Source organism: Mobula birostris, chromosome 26 (assembly GCF_030028105.1).
Source record: "Mobula birostris isolate sMobBir1 chromosome 26, sMobBir1.hap1, whole genome shotgun sequence".
Lineage (NCBI taxonomy): Eukaryota > Metazoa > Chordata > Chondrichthyes > Myliobatiformes > Myliobatidae > Mobula > Mobula birostris.
The window spans coordinates 51,296,350-51,319,406 of NC_092395.1; the positions used below are offsets into that span (position 1 = coordinate 51,296,350).

Genomic DNA, 23,057 nt, shown 5'->3' on the forward strand with positions numbered 1-23,057 from the left:
GTGTAGACTTTCAAGACAAAATTTTGTGTATCACACATATGTTTTGTCAGTAAGAGGCTCTATAGGTTTGAAATATAATACCCACAGTTCATGAGGACATCTTGTTTATCGACCTATTCGAACCACACCGATTCTGGCAACCCCAAGTTAACCCTAGCCTAACCACGGGACAGTTTACAATGACCAATATGTCTGTGGGAGGAAAGCGGAGCATTCGGAGCAATCCCACACAATCACGGAGAGAACATGTAAACTCGTTACAGACAGCGGCTCTGATGTCAATGTTGGTGTCTACCATGTGACAAGTATGCCTGCACACACGCTCATACACCCGGAGTCTGTCAGAAGGAGGCAGAATAAGTGGGTCACAACATTAACATTTTGCCCATACCACCTTCCAAAGATGAACATGTGTCCAGTAGAATACTGGATAAAAGATCAATACCAATTAAAGGGATGATTCCCACTCCTGAATGCCGAGTAATTGAACCTTTTTGACCATGTGGGAGCTTGTCAAATGTCCATGTAGACATTATCTACTGCCTTGACCTTCATCCACTTTTCCTGGTATCTGCCTCGAAAAACTCTATAAGATTGGTTAGACCATGCATGGAGCTATGCTGACTATCCTTTATCAGTCCATGGCTATCCAAATACTTATATATCTGGTGTCTTAGAATACCAGCCAATAACTTTCCCACAACTGATGTCAGACTCACCAGCCTATAACTTCCTGGCTTCTGTTTAGGGCCTTTTTTTAAAATAGCAGAGCAACACTGGCTATCCTGCAATCCTCCGGGTACCTCTCCTGTTGCTAAGGATGTTTTAAATATCTTGCTTAAGTGTTCTCTTGCATTTCTTATATCCCATAAGCATCTAATTTGTTCCTACTCGCCTATACCTGCTATGTACCTCCTTTTTTCTCTTAACCAGAGCCTCAATATCTCTTGAAAACCATGGTTCCCTACAGTTGTTATCTTTACCTTTTATTCTGACAGGCACAGGAAAGCTTTGTACTCTCAAAATTTGGTTTTGAAGGCCTCCCACTTTCCAAGTAAGTTTGCCAGAGAACAGTGTGTCCCAATTCACACATGCCAGATCATTTCTGATACCATCAAAATTGGCCTGTCTCCAATTTACAACCTCATTCCACAGACCAGACCTATCTCTTTGAATATTTACTTTGAAATTAATGCCATTGTGGATGCAAAGTGTTCGCCTACACAAATTTCTGTCACCTGCTCTCTCATTGCCTAATAGCAGATCCACTATCGCATGCTCTCCCTTTGAGACTTCTGCATACTGATAAGGAAACTTTCCTGAACACATTTGATAAACTCTATCCCATCTTGTACTTTTACAGTATAGTGTGCAGACATCGCAAGTAATTCGAGGTGTTAACAGAATGTTATTCTTTAGTGTGAGTGGAACTGAATACAAAAGAAGCTTAAGTTATTTTGGGCATTGGAGAGACTCTGTACACTGCACTTAAGCAGACATCCCACCTCTGCCGGAAGTTCCGGGAGTCTCCCGCATATTAATAGTGGCTCCCTGATGCCCACAAATTATATACAATATCCTGGAAATCAATTTTTTGAGAACGAGCGCGAGAGCGAGCACGAGAGAGAGAGAGAGAGTGCAAGAGAGAGAGAGAGAGAGAGAGAGAGAGAGAGCATGAGAGCGAGTGCAAGAGTGAGAGAGAGAGAGAGCGTGCCATGGCAGAGTGTTCCAAAAAAAGAAAATATAAAATGTACGTCACCCCAGACTACACTAAAGTGTACCCCGCCTAACAGGGGTCAAAAATAATGCCAGTGTTGCTCACTGCACTGTTTGCAACAGTGACTTTTCTATTGCCCATGGTGGGTTAAGACTGTAAAAGACATGTTGAGGTGAGTTTAACAGGTGTCATTTGTTCATTAGCATAGCTAACGTTATTTTAACTAGCTGGCTAGCTGCTAAGGAGCTACTCTATTGCAGACATCCCACCTCTCCCGGAAGTTCCGGGAGTCTCCAGCAAATTGATGGTGCTACCTCCCTGAAATGAGTTTTTGCAGGATGGGATGTCTGCTTAAGGAAGGGAAGTCATTCTGAATTATGAGACTAATATATATGGTTGTTTTATAATTTTATTCAGAGTTACGGTGCAGAATAAGTTGTTCCAGCCCTTTGAACCGCTTCGCATAGCAACTCCAGATTTAACCCTAGCCTTATCACAGAACAATTTACAATGACAAATCAACCTATTAACCGGTCCACCTTTGGACCGTGGGAGAAAACCAGAGGACCCGGAGAAAACCCAAACATTCTATGGGGAGGACGTACAGACTCCTTACAGATGACATTGAAATTGAACTCCGATGCCCCAAGCTGTAATAGCGTCATGCTAACCACTACGCTGCTAAGCAGAGCATGAAAAGGCTGGACTTATCCAGCAGAGTTTAGAAGAGTGTGCAGGAACAAATGAAGCATATCTTGAGAGATCCTGATTGTGGATATGGAGAGGATGTTAACTCAGTGTGAGAATCTAGAACTAGGGGGGTCACTGGATAAGTGATTACCCATTTGAAGTGGCGTGGATTCCTTTGCACAGTCTACCACTGAAGATCAAAGGAAAGGCTTTCTGCCCTGGGTTTCGGATGTCCCTGTAGTTCCATGTGCTTCTCCTTGCTGTGAACTGACTACTTAACCCTTTAATCCAAACACATTTGCCTGAAAAATGGTCAAGTATTAACATTTTAACTGAATGCTTAACTATTTTCCAGGCAAATGTTTTTAGGATAGTTTTCCACAGTTTTATCAGAATCGGGTTTAATATCACTGGCATACATCATGAAATTTGTAGTCTTACGGTAGCAATAGATTACAATATATAATATACAATAAGAAAATATATATAAAATTAAATAAATAGTGTAACAAGAGAGCAAAATAAAGAAAAAAAGTAGTGAAGTAGTGTATATGGATTCATTGTCCATTCAGAAATCTGGTGGAGGGGAAGAAGCTGTTCCTAAAATATTGAATTGTGTGTCTTCGGACGGAAACGTCAACCATACTCTTTTCCATAGATGCTGCCTAGTCTCCAGCATTTTGTGTGTTTCCTGGTCCTCCTCCTTGATTGCAACAAGTGTCAGCAACAGGTGTCCTTAATGATAGATGCCTTTTTGAGGCATCACCTTTTGAAGATGTCCTGGATGCTGGAGAGGCCAGTGCCCACGATGGAGCTGACTGTTTACAACTTTCTGCAGCTTTTTCCGATCCTCTGCAGTGGCCCCTCCATACCAGACGATGATGCAACCAGTTAGACTCTCTCTATGTACATTTATAGAAATTTACTAGAGTCTTAGGTGACATACCAGTCTCCTCAAACTCTTAATGAAGTGTAGCTGCTGGCATGCCTTCTTGATAATGGCATCAATACACTGGGCCCAGGATAGGTTTTTAGAGATGAGGACACCCAGCAATCCTTTCCACTGGTGATCCCTTGATATTCCCTTAACTTCCCTTCCTAAAGTCCACAATCGATTCCTTAGTATTACTGACATTGAGTGAAAGATTTTGGTATGACACCACTCAACTAACTGATCCATCCCACTCCTGTATACCACCTTGTCACCATCTGAAATTCTGCCAACAATAAATGTGTCATTGTCAAATTTATAGATGGTGTTTGACCCGTGCATAGCCATGCAGTTATGGATGTAGAGAGAATACAGCAAAGGGCTAAGCACACATCCTTGAGCTATGCCAGTGTTGGTTGTCGACAAGGAGGAGATATTATTTCTAATTTGCATTGACTGTGGTCTCCTCATGAGGAAGTCAGGGATCCAGTTGCAGAGGGAGGTACAGATTGATTAGTACTGAGGGAGTTGAACACTAAGCTGTAATCAATAAACACCAGTCTGACATCGGTATTACTATTGTCCATGTGTTTCAAAGCCGAGTGGGGAGCCAGTGAGATTGATTCCACTGTGGACCTATTGTGGCAATGGTAGTAATTGACAGGGAATGAGTCTGGCTGGAGTAAGGAGTGCCTTTTTTTTAGTTAGTCACAGGTTAGGCTGGTAAGGTCACTTCGTGGGACCTTCGTGGGATGAGGCGATTGAATATGTGGAGCTGGGAGAATTTTAATTATTTATTTGTTTAGAGATACAGCATGATAACTGGCCCAATAAACCAGTGAACCATAGAATATTACAGCACAGAAACAGGCCTTTTGTCTTGGTGCTGCCCAATTGTACCCGTGTGACCAATTAACCTACTAACCCATATATCTTTGTGATGCGAGAGGAAACTGGTGCACCCAGAGGAAACACTTGTGGTCACAGGAAGAACATAGAAGCTCCTTGCAGACAGTGGCGGGATTGAACCCAGTCATATGGAGAACAGAGAGGTGGCCTCATCTGCTGGCGCGCTTTGGGGCCAGATGAGTTGAGCACTATGATTTCCAGGACACTGCCTTGGCTTCCAGACCATGGCAGCACTAAGACATTGGTCACTGGAAGCTACAGCACCATTGCCCCACAGACACACTGAGAGCAAACACATTGCAAGATCTTACAGAGTTTAAAGTGTTCCTCCACATTGTCTACCATGTGCCCAGGTTCTGAGCAAACTGGAAGCTTCTTGCATTTATGTTAAGTCATTCCTGTACATTATAAAATGCATGGGACCATTCTAAGCCTTTTGCAACTGGTAATAGCATTGGCTTATTACTGTCATATGTAGTGAGGCACAGTGAACAACTTACCTTGCATGCTGTTCATACAGATCAAATCATTACATAGTGCATTGAGGTAGTACAAGATAAAGCAAAGGCAATGCAGAACAGTGTAACAGCTACAGAGAAAGTGCAATGCAGGTAGACAATAAGGTCAAGATCACAATGAAGCAGATTGTGAAGTCGCGAATTCATCTTACCATACTAGGGAATTATTTAATAATTTAAGGTGGGATAAAATATGTCCTTGACCCTTGCATGTGCTTTCAGGCTTTTCTATCTTCCGCCTGGTTGGAGAAGGGAGAAGAGAGGACGTCTAGGGTGGGAAGGGTATTTAATTACACTGGCTGTTTGTTCAGGCAATAAAAAGTATAGTCCATTGAGAGGAGGCTAGTTTCTGTGATGTGCTGAACTTTGTCCACATCACTCTGCAGCTCCTTGCAGATACGGGCAGAACAGTTGCCTTAACAAGATGTATTGCATCCAGATAGACTACTTTCTGTGGTGCAACAATAAAAATTGGTGCGGTGCAATGGGGATGTGCCAGATTTCTTTAGCATCCTGAGGAAGTGGAGCTTTCTTCACAGACGTGGAGTCTCCAGAAATTTAAAAAAATCCAAGAAAGATTTTCTTGGATTAAAAAGATTCATTTTATGTTCCCTTCCTCTCTCTGACATTAGTTGTGCAGGGTTTGGAACTGTGGTAACAGCTGTCAGTTTGTGTTTAGAAGGTAAAGGTCATCAAAGGGAACTGACATTGTGTCTGTGCCCTTGTGTTACAGTGGTCCCAGTGGGGAACATGTGTGACTGTGGAATTGCATGTCCAGATGGCACTGCCTTAAGACTGACATATAAACTTGTCCCAGTTCCTGCCAGCAGCTTCCAACGGGCTAGTGTTTCAAGCATTTCCAATGCTCCCTTTTCTCCAGTGGGAATATTAAGGGAGCCTTTGTCAGAATTCCCTGCCTCATTTGACCCACTCCATTGCCATGATTTCCCTGACTAACAAACAAGTCTTCGATGAAAATGAAAAGATAAAAATAACCCTTGAACTCTTCAATTTAGCATATTACAGTCCCATCCCCTAACTTTTCTCTCAATTACCAAATGTGTTGCATTCTCCAAAGTTTACGTCCCGTGCTGAGATCTCTTATTTGTATGACCTGCAATCAACATTCTGCATCTATGGCAGGTCTGAAATTTCTCCCATCAATGTCACCTATGTCATCCAGAATAATGCTGACAAGGCAGATGGTACCTCCTCAATGTTTCTGAATCTTTTGATAAGATTGACCCTTCATTACCTCTCTATCATCATGGCTGGGATAATACTCACCTGGCTTCTTTTATTTATTTATTCATTCAAATTTATCTACTGAATTGAATTTAAATTTCCCAGTTCCTGTGGTATGATGAAAAATCCTGTTTATAGAGCTATGGAGCTCTGCAGCATGGAAATGGGTCCTTCAGCCCTGGCAACCATGTTACTTACTTGAGCTAGACCTATTTGTCTGGAATTAGTCTGCATTTCTCCAAAACTTTCCTATCTTTGTACCAGTCCAAAATTTTTCTTAAAAGTTGTAATTGAACCCACCTCTGCCATCGGGATCAATGGTCCAGAACAGTGCTACTAATTCTGTAATGTAACTAATTTGCCAAGCAGACTCATTCTTATCCATCCATGCTCCATGCATAAAAGAATTGCTTACAATTGCTTTTCTTCTTGTCCCTGTACTGTTGTTTCAGTGAATCTGCTGATCTGTCACGAGCCCTCTCTTCATCTGCGTTATGATCCTCTTTTCATCTGTGTTATGATCCTGAAGGCGTGTGGATTCACCCACCTGCACCATCACTTGCTCTCTTCATCCTCCACGCACGCTGAATCTTCAGACCGCTTGCATGATGTTCAGCTCTGACTAGAAGGAATTTTCTGCCATCACATATTTGCAAAGTCTTCCACTTCAAGACCTTACCACCTCTTTCTCATTCCACCCCCGATTACCTATTCTGCTTTCCCCATCTGGTAAGTCTATTGCTCTTTAAAATATCTCTCTCCATCCCACCACAAATATCCCCCACAATCTACTTCCTCACTTCCATGGACTCTGTCTACACTTCTCGCTGCCTCAGTAAAGCAGCCAGCATAATCAAGGATCTCATCCACCCTGGACATTTTCTCTCTTCCCCTCTCCCATCAGACCCCAGGGTTAAGGACAGCTGTTAACCCATAGGTATAAGACTATTAAATGGTTCCCTGGTATGATAAGATGGACTCGACCTCCCAATCTATCTCATTTTGATCTTGCATCTTATTGTTTACCTACATTACACTTTCTCTAAAGCTGTTGCATTTTATCCTGTATTTCGTTGTTGTTTTGCCTCTCAATGTACTGTGTAATGATTGAACAGTATGAAGGACAAGCTTTTCACGGTATCTCGGAACCTGTGACAATAATAAACCAAATCCAGTGCTTTGTTCCCCATCTTCAGCTGCCCAGTCTCTGTTTCGGCAGCTGGTGCACAGACAGTATTCATTTATTTAACTTGCAACAGAAAGAGTGTGATTGGTCAATAGAGGCTTCTAGATAACAGTGCCTGGGTGTTGCCAGATCATGTACAATTATAACATGTGGCTTTATAAATAGAATTAAGCAATGTGGATGCTTGTGACATATCCATCATCACCTGATCAGATCTCATTTTCGAGCAGGTTTTTAACTTAGAACCATAGAAACCATAGAAACTACAGCACAGAAACAGGCCCTTTGGCCCTTCTTGGCTGTGCCGAACCATTTTCTGCCTAGTCCCACTGACCTGCACACGGACCATATCCCTCCATACACCTCCCATCCATGTATCTGTCCAATTTATTCTTAAATGTTAAAAAAGAACCCGCATTTACCACCTCCTCTGGCAGCTCATTCCATACTCTCACCACTCTCTGTGTGAAGAAGCCCCCCCTAATGTTCCCTTTAAACTTTTCCCCCCTCACCCTTAACCCATGTCCTCTGGTTTTTTTCTCCCCTTGCCTCAGTGGAAAAAGCCTGCTTGCATTCACTCTATCTATACCCATCATAATTTTATATACCTCTATCAAATCTCCCCTCATTCTTCTACGCTCCAGGGAATAAAGTCCTAACCTATTCAACCTTTCTCTGTAACTGAGTTTCTCAAGTCCCGGCAACATCCTTGTAAACCTTCTCTGCACTCTTTCAACCTTATTTATATCCTTCCTGTAATTTGGTGACCAAAACTGAACACAATTCTCCAGATTCGGCCTCACCAATGCCTTATACAACCTCATCATAACATTCCAGCTCTTATACTCAATAAACAGGAATTCTGCAGATGCTGGAAATTCAAGCAACACACATCAAAGTTGCTGGTGAACGCAGCAGGCCAAGCAGCATCTGTAGGAAGAGATGCAGTCGACGTTTCAGGCCGAGACCCTTCGAGACACTTTAATTTTCCTCAAGACAGCAAGCACCTCCTCCTTTTCAATCTGTACAGTTTCCATGGTCTCACTACTTGATTCCCTCAATCCCATAGATTTCATGCCAGCTTCCTTAGTAAATACAGACGCAAAAAACCTATTTAAGATCGCCCCATTTCCTTTGGTTCCGCACAAAGCCGACCACTCTGATCTTCAAGAGGACCAATTTTATCCCTTACAATCCTTTTGCTCTTAATATACCTTGTAAAAGCTCTTTGGATTATCCTTCACTTTGACTGCCAAGTTCCTGAGCAACTGTGTTCTCAGTAAAATGTTCCTTTCATAGGTGATGGTGACCTTCAGTTAGCCAAGTCCCTGGGTTAGTGATACTAAATTGCAGGATCGTAGACGTTAATGTCATTGAGTGAGGTTATTTGACCCATTGCGTCCAATCTGCTTGTGAAGAGCTATTCAAATTGTTCCAATATATCAGCTCCAGGTCTGCAGGTAAGAAAATGAAACCTGTATTCATCCTGTTCATGTAACAATGTTTCTTCTTTGACCATCCTTTCAGGCAGTGATTTCAGTCTTCAGATAAATTCTCTTCCACCCTCCACCTTAACCTCATGACCAACAGTTAGTAATTTCTATATGAAAAGACTCAACCCTACTTATTCCTGTCCTGGCTTTTTGCAATTCTAGACATCTTGCTAATTTTCCCAAGTCTTCTCTATTCCAACTTCCCCTCATAACTAAACTAATGCAGCCTTCTCAATATTCCCAAAACTTCCCTGCACACTCACCGCTGATAGAACACATCTGCAGTGGTGTGGTGACAGACATGTGCACAGTGCTTTGTTCGATAGTTCAAACAAAACTCCTCTGATCTTGTACTCTGTGGCTTTATCAATAACAGACAATGTCCTGAAATTAAAGCAGAAAATGCTGAGATGTTTAAAGGTATAGACATCTGGTACTGATGGGTCTCAAGGAATACAGTATGAACCTAAAAATGACATCCAGGGCAGAAGACAATGAAACATCCGTGGCAAGGGTCTTTGAAGAGACTCTTGGATAGGTACATGGAGCTTAGAAAAATAGAGGGCTATGTGGTAGGGTTATTCTAGGCAGTTGCTAGAGTGGTCAGCACAGCATTGTGGGCCAAAGGGCCTGTAGATGTCTATGTTCTAAGTGCATTTAAGGAGAACTCTGAAACATTCCCTAAATCCAGCAGGAGCAAGAGAGTTGCCAGGGAAAGAATGGGTTCCCTTCTGGACCAAAGGAGCAATCTGTGTGGACACAGGCAACGCAGGTGAGGCCCTGATGAGTGCTTTCCATCTGTATTTACCAGGGAGACAGTGAGTTCAGGGAAGGGTATTTGGATAGTCTGTAGTGTAGGTCAGTATTGGGAAGAAGGAAGTGTTGGTTGCCAAATGATGAGATCTATTCCAGAATGTTCTGGGAAACAAAGGAGGCGGTAGCTTGTCTGCAGTGTTTATCCCCATGTTCTCTCTATGGACCACATGAAAGTCTTGGTGAGGCAGAGATCATCAGTAATGTTAGAGGTAGAGTTTTCAACTCTGAATGTAGGAAACGGCCCCAATACAGTTTGCAATGTAATGGAAAGGGAGCTGAGAGGTAAGGCCTGAAAAGGCAGCCCACTGGCACAGCAGGTAGAGTTGTAGTGTCGCAGTACCTTGATAGATTGAATCCCAACCTCTGTGGGGAGTTTGCACATTCTTCCTGTGGCCATTCCCCCAGGTGCTCCAATTTCTTCCCACATTCAAAGACAGACAGGTTGGCATGGAGGTGGTCAATAGTATTTCAGTGCCTCAAAGCCCTATGACCAAAAGGTACCTACTATACTAATCCCATACTATCTATCTCCACTGCCCCACATTTGCACTGCCTTCAGGACGAAAAAGGTTTTCCCCGTCTACTCTCTTAAACTTTTTACTCTAAACCTTCACACCTCTGCTACAAGGAAAGCATTACTACCATCTATCCTGCCAATACCCCTCATTATTTTGTCCTCCTCTGTCAGATCCTGTTCAGTCTCCTCCATGCCAAGGAAAAGAAACACAGTCTATCCCGACTCTCCTTATAATTGAAACACTCCATTCCAGGCACTGTCCTGGTGGATCTCCTTTGCACCCTGTCTATCCAGTCCAAACCTCATCCTTCCTAGAGTGGTGCAAGAGAATGAAGGGTATGTAACAGAGCTAGTCAAAATCATGAAGGGTACAGATAGGGTAAATGCTTGCAAGCTTTATCCCGTCGGGTTGGGTGAGACTAGAACTAGAGTTTATAGGTTTAGGGTAAAAGGTAAATATTTAAGGGGAATATGAGGGGAAACAACTTCACTCAAAGGGATGATGCAAGAGTGGAATGAGCTGCCTAAGGAAGTGGTACATGCGGGTTCAATTGCAAAATTGAAGAGAAGTTTGGATAAGTATATGGATGGAAAGAGTTGAGGGATATGGTGTGGGTGCAGGTAGATAGGAATAGGCAGAAGGTCCGGTCAGCACAGACTAGATGGCTAAAGGGTCTGTTTCAATTCAATGACTCTATAACTGTACACAGTACTCTGTCTGTAGCCAAAGAAATATCTTATAAAGTTTGTCCATAACTTCAGTGCTGTTATATTCTGTGCCCCAGCCAGTGAAACCAAGAATCCAATATTCCTTCTTTGTCACCTGTGCTGCCAACTTCAGGGATCATTGAATTTGCACACCGAGGTCCTGATGTTTCTTAATACTCCTGAAGTTGGCACATTCAATTTATATATCCTATTCTAATAACCCTGCCAAAGGGCAGTTGTCCAGATTAAATTCCATCTGCCATTGTTCTGTTCTATTTATCAACCACTATCAAAAACCCCACCGATTTCCTTGTCAATTGCAAGCTTGCTAATCATGCCTCCTACAAATGCTTCCAAGTTGTTAAAGTATGTAACAATAATGATTCCAGCACTGATCCCTATGGTACGCCACCGATCACAACTCTACCTCTTCCTCCTATTATCAACTAGTTTTGAATGAAATTATCAACCTACATTGGATCCCATATATTATAACATTCTGGAGCAATTTCTCATATAAAACCTTGTCAAAGGCCTTACTGAAGTCCAATTGCTGGTGGGCTCTAATGTTGCTGCTTACTAAGCTAAGTAAATAAAGTAAAAACCATTAATCCTCAAATAATAGCAATGTCTGATATAATAATGTATCAAATCATACCATATAGTATTTTCCTTGGGTCAAATGGTATTTGACTTTCTTGACAAAATCCTACATCAGAGAACTATCAGAATCTTTACAAATTAAGCACTGCAGATGACAAAAAATGTGCTGCCTTTAACAGCTCTCATTGTTACCACTGCATTAAATGTTATTTATGTTTGTGGGACACAACATTTCCTGAACGAATCCATGATGCACGATCCACGAATCCTGAACAAGTCCTAATTAACCTTGCCCTCGAGGAGTTTTTGCCAATAATTTGCTCACCCTCAGTGTTAACATTAACTGACCTATAGGTACATGCTCTGTGCCTTTTCTCTTTCTGAAACAATGATACCACAGCACAAGCCAGAGAAAATTACAATCACAACCTTTATTATTTCCTCCCTTGTTTCTCTTAACAGCTTGGCATATTTTTATTCAGATCAAACAACGAATGAATTAATGGTTAATGGAACAGGGAGAACAAATAGTTGTAAGTCTGTGTGACTTAATTTCCATGACAGATCTGGTTGGAAGATTACGAAAGCTGGGAATAAAATATACAAGGTTACTAAAGCTGGGAATTAAATATTCCAGGTTATTCAATACTCAGGAAGGGTGGGTAAAAAGGGAGATGACATGGGGTGGTGCTGCCGAGAGTAGTTAGGAAGGATCTTGGCTCAGCAGGACATAATAAAGACTTAGAGCTAGTTTGGGTAGAGCTAAGAGGTAACTAGTTGAAACAAGTGAGAACTGTTTATAGGTCATAGAGTCAGAGAAACAGGCCCTTTGGTTCAACTGGTCCATGCTGGCCAAGATTCCCATCTCTGGTAGCCCCATTTCCCCTGCATTTGGTCCATAACCTTCAAAACCTTCCTATCCAAGTGACTGTCTAAGTGCCCTTTAAATGTTAAAAGACCTGTCTCTGTTGCTTCCTCTGGCAGCTTATTCTGGAATGGATTTGGAGGACTGGGAAATTGTAAATGCCTCTCTATTCTTTGAGAAAGAAGGGAGGCAGAAGACAGGAAATCATAGGCCAGTTAGCATGACTTCTGTGGTTGGCAAGACGATAGGGTCCATCAATAAGTATGAAGTTTCGGGGTGCTTGGAGGCACATGATGAAATAGACTGGTCAGATCACAAACAAGAGAAAATCTGCAGAGTCTGGCAACACACAAAGTGCCGCAGGAACTCAGCAGGCCAGGCAGCGTCTGAGGAAAAGAGGACACCTGATGTTTGTGCCAAGACCCTTCATCAGGACTGGAGAGGAAAAGAAGAGGAGTCAGAGTTAGGTGGGGGGAGGGGAGGAAGAAATACAAGGTGATGGGGGAAACTGGGAGGTGGGGAAGGGTGAAGTAAAGAGCTGGGAAGTTGATAGGTGAAACAGGTAGAGGGCTGGAGAAGGGGGAATCTGATAGGAGAGGACAGAAGGCCATGAAAGAAAGGAAAAAAGGGGAGGAGCACCAGAGGGAGGTGATGGGCAGGTAAGGTGGGAGAGGGAAAAGAGAATGGTGAAGGGGAGGCATTTGGATGATAAAATTAATGGTTATGTGGCCAAACTTGTGGGTGGTACAAAGTAGTGTTGAGGAAACAGAGAATCTGCAGGAGGAGTGGACAGATTAGAAGAATGAAAAAAGAAGTGGCAGATGGAATACTGTGTATGCAAAGTGTATGGTCATGCACTTTGGTAGAAGGAATAAAGGCTTAGTCTATTTTCTAATTGGGGATTGAATTCAGAAATCAGAGCTGCAAAGGGACTTTGGAGTCCTCGTGCAGGATTCCCTAATGGTTAACTTGCAAGTTGAGTTGTAGTAAGGAAGACAAATGCTATGTTAATACTCATTTCAAGAAGACTGGAATATAAGAGCAAGGATGTTATGGTGAGACTTTATCAGGCATTCACCAGACTGCATTTGGACTATTGTGAGCAGTTTTGGGCCCTGTATCTAAGAAAGTGTATACTGGCATTAAGACATAAGGTCTATGTCTTCTGGTCATATGGCATTGGAGAATACGGCACAGGAGAATGATCACGGGAATGAAAAGATCAACATATGAGGAGCATTTGATGGTTCTGGGCCTGAACTCACTGGAGTTTAGAAGGATGAAGGGGAATCTTATTGAAACCTACCAAATATTGAAAGGCTGAGATAGAGTGGGTATGTAGGGGATGTTTCCAACAGTGGGAGAATCTAGGACCAGAGAACATAACCTAAGAACAGAAGGACATACTGTTAGAACAGAGATGAGGAGGAATTTCTTTAGCCAGAGGGTGATGAATCTGTGGAATTCGTTGCCACAAACAGCTGTTGAGGCTAGGTCAATGGTATTTTTAAAGTGGAAGTCAACAGGTTCTTATTAGTAAGAGTGTCAAGTGTTATGAGGAGAGGGCAGAATAATGGAGTTAGGAGGGAAAATAAATATGATGAAATGGTGGGTCAACCTCCACAGGCTGAATAATTACATTTCTGCTCCTACGTCTTATTTCATGTACTGAACACTCCCTAGGTGAAAGAGATGCCCCTCAGATTCTTCCTAACACTCTCTCTTTTCTCACCCTAAACCCACAACCTCGAGTTCTTGATTTCCCGACCCTGGGGAAAACACTATGTATACCTACCCTATCTGAGTTCCTCATGACTTTATACACCTCTTATAAGATCGTCCTTCATTCTCCTACACTCCAGTGAATAAAGTTCCAACCTGCTCAACCTTTCTCCATAACTCAATCTCCTAAATCCTGACAAAATCCTCATAAATCTCCTTTGCACTCCTTCCAGCTTAATGGTATCATTCATTTGTGAAGGTGACTAAAATTGTACACAGCACACCAAATATGGCCTCACTAACAGCTTGCAGAACTGCAAGAGAACATGCTAACGTTTATACTCAATACCCTGACTGATGAAAACTAGTAAGCCTTTTTCACCAACCTCCCCACCTGCAATTCCACTATTAAGGAACTATGTAGTTGTACTAGTAGGAGACTCCGTTCTAAAACACTTGCCAGGGACCCACCATTTACTATGAAAGCCCTATCCTCATTTATTTTCTCAAAATGCAATACCTCGCACTTAGCCAAATTAAACACTTATTTGCCATTTCTTGACCCACTTAGCCAGCTAATAAAGCTTTCTCTGTAAATCCAGATAATGAACTTAACTGTCAACACCACCTATTGTAGTGTCACATACAGACTTACTAACTGTGCATTTTACATGATATAGACGATAAAGAGCAATGGGGCTGGTACTGACCTCTGGGGAACAGGGGCCTCCAGTCTGAGAAACAACTTTTCACCGTCACTTTCTGCATCCTGCCATCCCTGGATCCCATGTAATCTAACTTTCCATAGTAGCCTACCATGTACAGCCTTCTCAAAACCTTACTGAGGTCTATGTTTACCACATTTACCAACCCTGCTCCCATCAACCTTTATGGTAACTTCTTCAGAATCTTAATGAAATTCATGTGACACAATATCCTATGACCAAAACTGTGCCGACTATCCCAAATCAACCTCTGTCTTTCAAGATGTTTAATGATCTTATTCCTCTAGTAGCTTACCTTACACTTCCTGGTCTATAGGTCCCAGGATTTTCTTTCCAACCCTTCTTAAATAAAAGCACAATATTAGCCACCTTCCAGTCGATTGGCACTTCACCCATCACTGACAATGATACTAATATCTCAAACAAGAAAAAACCTGCAGATGCTGGAAATCCAAGCAACACACACAAAATGCTGGAGGGATTCATCAGGCCAGGCAGCATTTATGGAAGAGAGTACAGTTGACATTTTGGCCCGATATACCTGATCAGGCCCTGAAGATTTATCTACCTTCATACATTTTAAGACATCCATTGCCTCTGCTGTAATGCGCATTATCCCAAAGACTTGCTTGGTATTTATATCAAGTTTGAAGTGTTCATATCACTCTCCATAGTAACTATGGAGAAGTACACAGCTTGGTAACAGGTTCTTCAGGCCCAATAAGCCAGCGCCAATTTCAGCCATATGACTAACTAACCTACCAGCCCGTACATCTTTGGAATGTGAGAGGAAACCCACGTGATCACAGGGAGAACATAAATACCTTACAGACAGTGAAACCTGCTTCACTAGCACTGTAATCATGTTACACCACCATCAGCTACCTTGCACATCTCTTGTAGCTCCACACAAAGATGTCCATTTTAGTCTTTGAGGGCCTTATTCTCTCTCCAGTTATTCTTTTCCTCTTAATGTATTTTTAAACTCTCTTTGGATTCTCCTTCATCATCTCTTCCAAAGCTATCTCATGTCTCTTGTTACCCTCCTGATTTCCTCCTCGAATATTCTTCTACATCCCCAATACTCCTATCCTAAACAAGAGAAAAGCATTTAGTGTGTGTTCCCCTATACTCATAGAAACATAGAAAACCTACAACATAATACAGGCCCTTCGGCCCACAAAGTTGTTTAGAAATTACCAGGGTTACCCATAGCCTTCTATTTTTCTAAGCTCCATGTACCTATCCAGGAGTCTCCTAAAATATCCTGTCATGTCTACCTCCACCACCATCACCGGCAGCCCATTCCACGCACTCACCACTCTCTGCTTAAAAAAACTTACCCCTGACATCTCCTCTGTACCTACTTACAAGCACCTTAAAACTATGCCCTCTCGTGCTAGCCATTTCAGCCCTGGGGAAAAGCCTCTGATTATCAATGCCTCTCATCATCTTATCAACCTCTATCAGGTCACCTCTCATCCTCTGTCATTCCAAGGAGAAAAGGCTGAGTTCACTCAACCTATTCTCATAAGGCATGCTCCCCAAGCCAGGCAACATCCTTGTAAATCTCCTCTGCATCCTTTCTATGGCTTCCACATCCTTCCTGTAGTGAGGCGACCAGAACTGAGCACAGTACTCCAAGTGGGGTCTGACCAGGGTGCTATATAGCTGAACTTTACCTCTCGGCTCCTAAACTCAATCCCACAACTGGGGAAGGCCAATGCACCGTATGCCTTCTTAACCACAGAGTCAAACTGCAGAGCAGCTTCGAGTGTCCTATGGACTCAGACCCCAAAATCCCTCTGACCCTCCACACTGGCAAGAGTCTTACCATTAATACTATATTCTGCCATCACATTTGACCTACCAAGATGAACTACCTCACACTCATCTGGGATGAGCTCCATCTGCCACTTCTCAGCCCAGTTTTGCATCCTATCAATGTCCCGTTGTAACTTCTGTCAGCCCTCCATACTATCCACAACAATTCATGATCCCAGCTGTCTGAACCTGATTCATGGCTGCTTTTTCCTCACTGGAGTCTCAATATCCCTGGTCATCTAGGATTCTTACTCCTGGAGTCATAGAGAAGTACTGCACAGAAACAGGCCCTTCAGCCAATCCAGTTCACGCTGAAACATTAATCTACCTAGTCCCATCTGGACCATAGCCCTCCATACCCTCCAATCCATGTTCCTATCCAAACTTCTCTTAAACATTGAAATTGAGCTCACATTCACTACTTGCACTGACAGCTCGTTCTGCACTCTTATAACCCTCTGAGTGAAGTTTCCCTTCATGTTCCTCTTAAACATTTCACCTTTCACCATTAACCCATGACCTCTAGTTATAATCCCACTCAACCTTATATTTTCCCTATATATCAAACGGTATACCCCTCGTTATTTTGAATAACTCTATCAAAGCTCCTCTCAATCTTTTACATTCTAAAGAATACAGTCTTACCCTATTCAATCTTTCCTTATAACTCAGGTCCTCCAGACCTAGCAACATCCTTGTAAATTTTCTCTATATTCTTTCAACCTTGTTTACGTCTTTTCTGTAGGTAGGTGACCAAATCTGCACACAATACTTAAGTTAAGTCTCACAACAACTTATACAAATTCAATGTAACATCCCAAATCCTGCGCTCAATACATTGATTTATGATGGCTAATATGCCAAAAGCTTTCTTTAACCGTCTACTCATGATGCCACTTTCAAGGAATTATGGATCTGTATTCCCTGATTCCTCTATTCTAACACATTCTTCACTGTGTAAGACCTACTCTGGATAGTCCTACCAAAGTACAACATCACACACTTGTCCATCTGCCATTTTTTAGCCCATTTTTCCAGCTGGTCCAGATCCCCTGCAGGGCATGAGAGCATCTCTTGCTGTCGACTACATCTCTAACCCTGGTGTCATCCACAAATTTGCTGATTCAGTCAACCACATTATCATCCAGATCATTGAAATACACGACAAACAGCAGTGGACCCAGCACCAATCACTGCGGCACTCCACTAGTCACAGGCCTCCAGTCAGAGGCAACTATCTACTACCACTCTCAGGCTTCTCTCACAAACCGAATATCTAATCCAATTTACTACCTCATCTTAAATGCCAAGTGACTGAACCTTTCTGACCAACCTCCCATGCGGGACCTTGTCAAATGCCCTGCTGAAGTCCATGTAGACAGCATGCACTGCCATGCCTTCATCCACTTTCCTGGTAACTTCCTCGAAAAACTCTAAAGATTGGTTAGACATGAATTACCACACACAAAGCCATGCGGACTATCCCTGATGGGTCCCTGTCTATCCAAATACTCATATATCTGGTCCCTTTGAATACCTTCCAGTAACTTTCCCACTACTGATTTCAGGCTGATTGGCCTATCATTTCCTGGTTTATTTGTAGAACCTTTCTTTAACAGCGGAACAATGTTGGCTATCCTCCAATTCTCCGGGACCTCATCTGTCCCTAAGGATGATTTAACTCTCTCTACTAAGGCCCATACAGCTTCTGCATTTGCCTCCCACAGGGACCAAGGGAATTAGGGATTTATTCACCCTAGTTTGCCTCAAGACAGCAAACACCTCCTCCTTTGTAATCTGTATAGGGTCATGACTTCGATGCTGCTTTGCCTCACTTCTGTTGACTCTGTGTCCATCTCCTGAGCAAATACAGATGCAAAACATCCATTTAAGATCTTCCCTGTCTCTTTTAGCTCCATGCATAGATTACCATTCTGATCTTCTAGAGGACCAGTTTTGTCCCTTCCAATCCTTTTGCTCTTAACATATCTGACAAATCCTTTTAGGATTCTCCTTTATGTCTGCTGGGGCAACCTCATCCTTCTTTAGCTCTCCCGATTTCTTAAATGTTCTCTCATATTTCTTATACTCCAAAACCACCTAATTTGTTCCTACCTGCTTATACCTGCTATGTACCTCCTTTTTCTCTTAACCAGGGCCTCAATATCTCTTGAAAACTAAGGTTCCCTACACTTGTTATCTTTACCTTTTATTCTGATGGGTACATACAAGCTCTGTACTCTCAAAAATTCACTTTTGAAAGTGTCCCAGTTATCAAGTACACATTTGCCAGAAAACAGCCTGTCCTAATCCACACTTTTGCCAGATCATTTCGGATTCCATCAAAATTGGCCTTCCTCCAGTTTATGATCTCAACTCACAGACCAGACCTATCTTTTTGTATATTTACTTTGAAACTAATGGCATTATAATCACTAGATGCAAAGTGTTCCCCTACACAAACTTCTGTCACCTGCCCTGTCCTGCCAGCTTTGCCCTTCACTTTAACAGGAACATGCAGAGTTTGAACTCTTGTTATTTCACTTTAAAAGCCTCCCGCTTACTGCACATTTCTTTGCTCACAAAAAGCATACTCCAATCAAACCTTGCATGTTCTTGTATAATGGTGTCACATTTACCTTTCCCCAATTTGACTTGTGGGTCACATCTGTCCCTTTTCATAACTAATTTTAAACTAATAGTCATTCATCCCAAACTGCTCTCCCACTGACAGCTCAGTTAGCTATCTTGCCCTGTTACCCAAGAGTACATCAAGCATAGCGCTCTCCCGATATAACCATAAAGCATATGATATGTTCTATATGTTCAAGGAATCTTTCCTGAACATACTTAAGTTCTGCTCCATCTAAGGGCCCTTAACACTATGAAACTAGAAGTGCATCTAATGCAGTAATCGTGGGCGAACTTTGAACTACCTACAAATTGACCAAATCAAATTAGTCCAGTTATATAGAAGGTAAACTTCTAGATTCCATGAAGGTGAAGAAGTGGCACAGAAGAGGAGAGAGGACTTCTGGTTTTTGCAGTACAGGTTAAATTCTTCTAAATCTGGGCTGCATTCTCTCCAAGGCTGATACTCAAATATCAACTTAGTATTCCTTTACCAGGTCCCAGTGTTCCACACAGATAAATTTAACAGGGTCTGGATCACTGCACTTTGGAGTCACAGCTGAGTGATGATGTATTTCATGTAGCATGACTGCAGGGGTTCCTGGCAACAATGTATGTGGATGTGTTGGATATTAGTGAAGGGCTAAAGAAGATATTAAAAGCTTTTTTAAGTATATAAGGGGTAAAAGAGAGTCGAGGGTAGATATAGGACCAATACAAAATGATGCTGGAGATATTGTAATGAGAGATGTAGAGATGGCAGAGGAGCTGAATGTGTATTTTGCATCATTCTTCATAGTGGAAGGTGTCTGCAGTATACCGGACATTCAAGAGTGACAGGGAAGTGAAGTTTGTGCAGTGAAAATTATGACTGAGAAGGTGCTCAGGAAGCTTAATGGTCTGAGGGTGGATAAATCTCCTGGACCTGATGGTATGCACCCTCGGGTTCTGAAGGAAGTAGCTGGAGAGATAGCTGGAGGCATTAACGATGATTTTTCAAGAATCGATAGATTCTGGCATTGTACCGGATGACTGGAAAATTGCAAATGTTACTCTGCTATTTAAGAAGGGTGGGAGGCAGCAGAAAGGAAACTGTAGACCTGTTAGCTTGACATCAATGGTTGGGAAGTTGTTGGAATTGATTGTTAGGGATGAGATTATGGCGTACCTGGAGGCACATGACAAGATAGGCCAAAGCCAGCATGGTTTCCTGAAAGGACAATCCTGCCTGACAAACCTACTGCAATTCTTTGAGGAAGTTACAAGCAGGGTAGACAAAGGAGATGCAGTAGACGTGGTGTACTTGGATTTTCAGAAGGCCTTTGACAAGGTGCTGCACATGAGGCTGCTTAGCAAGATAAGAGCCCATGGAATTACAGGGAAGTTACTAGCGTAGGTGGAGCATTGGCTAATCAGCAGAAAATAGAGAGTGGGAATAAAAGGATCCTATTCTGGCTGGCTGCCGGTTACCAGTGGAGTTCCACAGGGGTCGGTGTTGGGATTGCTGCTTTTTACGATGTATGTCAATGATTTGGACTATGGTATTAAGGGATTTGTGGCTAAATTTGCCGATGATACAAAGATAGGTGGAGGAGCGGGTAGTGTTGAGGAAAGAGAGAACCTGCAGAGAGACTTAGATAGTATAGGGGAATGGGCAAAGAAGTGGCAAATGAAATACAATGTTGGAAATGTATGGTCATGCACTTTGGTGGAAGAAATAAACGGGCAGACTATTATTTAGATGGGGAGAAAATTCAAAATGCAGCGATGCAAAGAGACTTGGGAGTCCTTGTGCAAGATGCTCTAAAGGTTAACCTCCAGGTTGAGTCTGTTGTGAAGAAGTCGAATGCGATGTTGGCATTCATTTCTAAAGGTATAGAATATAAGAGTGGGGATGTGACGTTGAGGCTCTATAAGGCACTCGTGAGACCACACTTGAAGTATTGTGTGCAGTTTTGGGCTCCTTATTTTAGAAAGGATATACTGACATTGGAGAGGGTTCGGAGAAGATTCACGAGAATGATTCCAGGAATGAAAGGGTTGCTGTATGAGGAACTAGAAAAAAAAACTACGCAGCTACGTAGAAAAAAAACCTACAGCACAATACACGCCCTTCGGCCCACGGAGAGCTGCATTCCCTGGAGTTCAGGAGAAAGAGGGAGGATCTCATAGAAACATTACAAATGTTAAAAGGCCTGAATAGATTAGATATGGCAAAGTTATTTCCCATGGTAGGGGATGCTAGGACAAGAGGGCACGACTTCAGAATTGGAGGATGTCCTTTTAGAACTGAGATGCAGAGCAATTGCTTTAGTCAGAGGGTCATAAATCTGTGGAATGTGTTGCCACGAGCGGCTGTAGAGGCCAATCATTGGATGTATTTAAGGGAGAGCTAGATAGGTTCTTGATTTGCCAGGGCATCAAAGGGTATGGGGTGAAAGCAGGGGAGTGGGGATGACTGGATGAAGTGGATCAGCCCATGATTGAATGGCGGAGCAGACTCGATGAGCCGAATGGCCTACTTCTTGCTGCTAAATCGCATGGCATATTTTGGATATCAGTGGGCAGTCACACAGGATTCTGTGGAAAAGGTTCAGTTAGGAAACAGATGAACGTGGCCGTTCTGTGTTTTTGTAGATGGCTGTTATACCGGCATTAGCAGTGAATGCCAGTAGCAGACAAACAAAGACGTACATTAGTAAGCACATAACAATATGGAAACTGCAGAAACTCGAGAAACTGCAGGACATTGATCAACCTGTCTCTCAGCACAAACCTTGATCAAACTTGGAGCAAATCATTGAAACATAGAGAAGTCCTGCCATTAAAGAGAAACATTAGATTATTAGATTATGAGGACACTCAGTCCTCGTTTATTGTCATTTAGAAATGCATGCATGCATTAAGAAATGATACAATGTTCCTCCAGAATGATAGCACAAAAAAAAGCAGGATAAACCAAAGACTAACACTGACAAGACCACATAATTATAACATATAGTTACAGCAGTGCAAAGCAATACCATAATTTGATAAAGGGCAGACCATGGGAATGGTAAAAAAAAAGTCTCAAAGTTCCAATCGACTCCCGATAGTCCCCGATAGCAGGTGGCAGAAGGGAGAAACTCTCTCTGCCATAAACCTCCAGGCACTGATAACTGTCAATGCATTGGAAGCACCCGACCACAGCCTACTCTGAGTCCGTCCGAAAACTTCGAGCCTCCGACCAGCCCTTTGACACCGAGCACCATCTCTGCCGAGTGCTTTGACCCCATCCCGACCGCCGAGCAACAAGCAAAGCCGAGGATTTTGGGCCTTCCCCGCTGGAGATTCTGGATCACACAGTAACAGTGGCAGCGAAAAAGGCATTTCAGAAGTTTCTCTAGATGTTCCTCCGTTCTCTCACGTCTGTCTCCATCAAATCAGGATTGTGCACGGACCCTACTTGACAGATTACAGATATCGTTCACTGAAGTCGCCGCACATCCACAAAATGGATGCTTTGGAGGGGAATAAACAGTCAATGTTTCAGACTGAGGCACTTCATTCTCTCTCCTGTGCCTCAGCTTATTCTGCACTCTCTCCTGTGGAGTTACATTTATGATTTACAATTGCATATACTCTTGATGGTAAATACAGTAATATTGTTTAAATAATATCATGGTAGGAGTTGTATTTGCATCTAAGAATAGCTGACAAGTACATTCAGCTCGCTGGGTTTTTTTTTGCTCTTCACATCAGTCTCTATAAACATGAGAGACTGTTGTATATGAAAATTCCAGGAGATAAGCAATTTGTGAGATGCTTAAACCACCCCATCTGGCACCAAAAATCATTCCACAGTCAAAGTCACTTCGATCACATTTCTTCCCCATTCTGATGTTTTGTCTGAACAATAACTGAATCTCTTGAACATGTTTGAATGCTTTTCTGCGTTGAGTGTTGCCACATGATTGG

The 23,057-nt window shown here is 42.5% G+C and overlaps 1 protein-coding gene across 1 annotated transcript in view; it reads left to right on the top strand.

Annotated features, from left to right (window-relative positions):
• Positions 1–23,057, top strand: part of LOC140188398 (PALM2-AKAP2 fusion protein-like) — a 55,319-nt gene that overhangs the window by 12,672 nt on the left and 19,590 nt on the right. Inside the window, 1 exon segment of the mRNA XM_072244630.1 lies at positions 4,988–5,038. Coding sequence (XP_072100731.1) covers positions 4,988–5,038 — 51 coding nt within the window.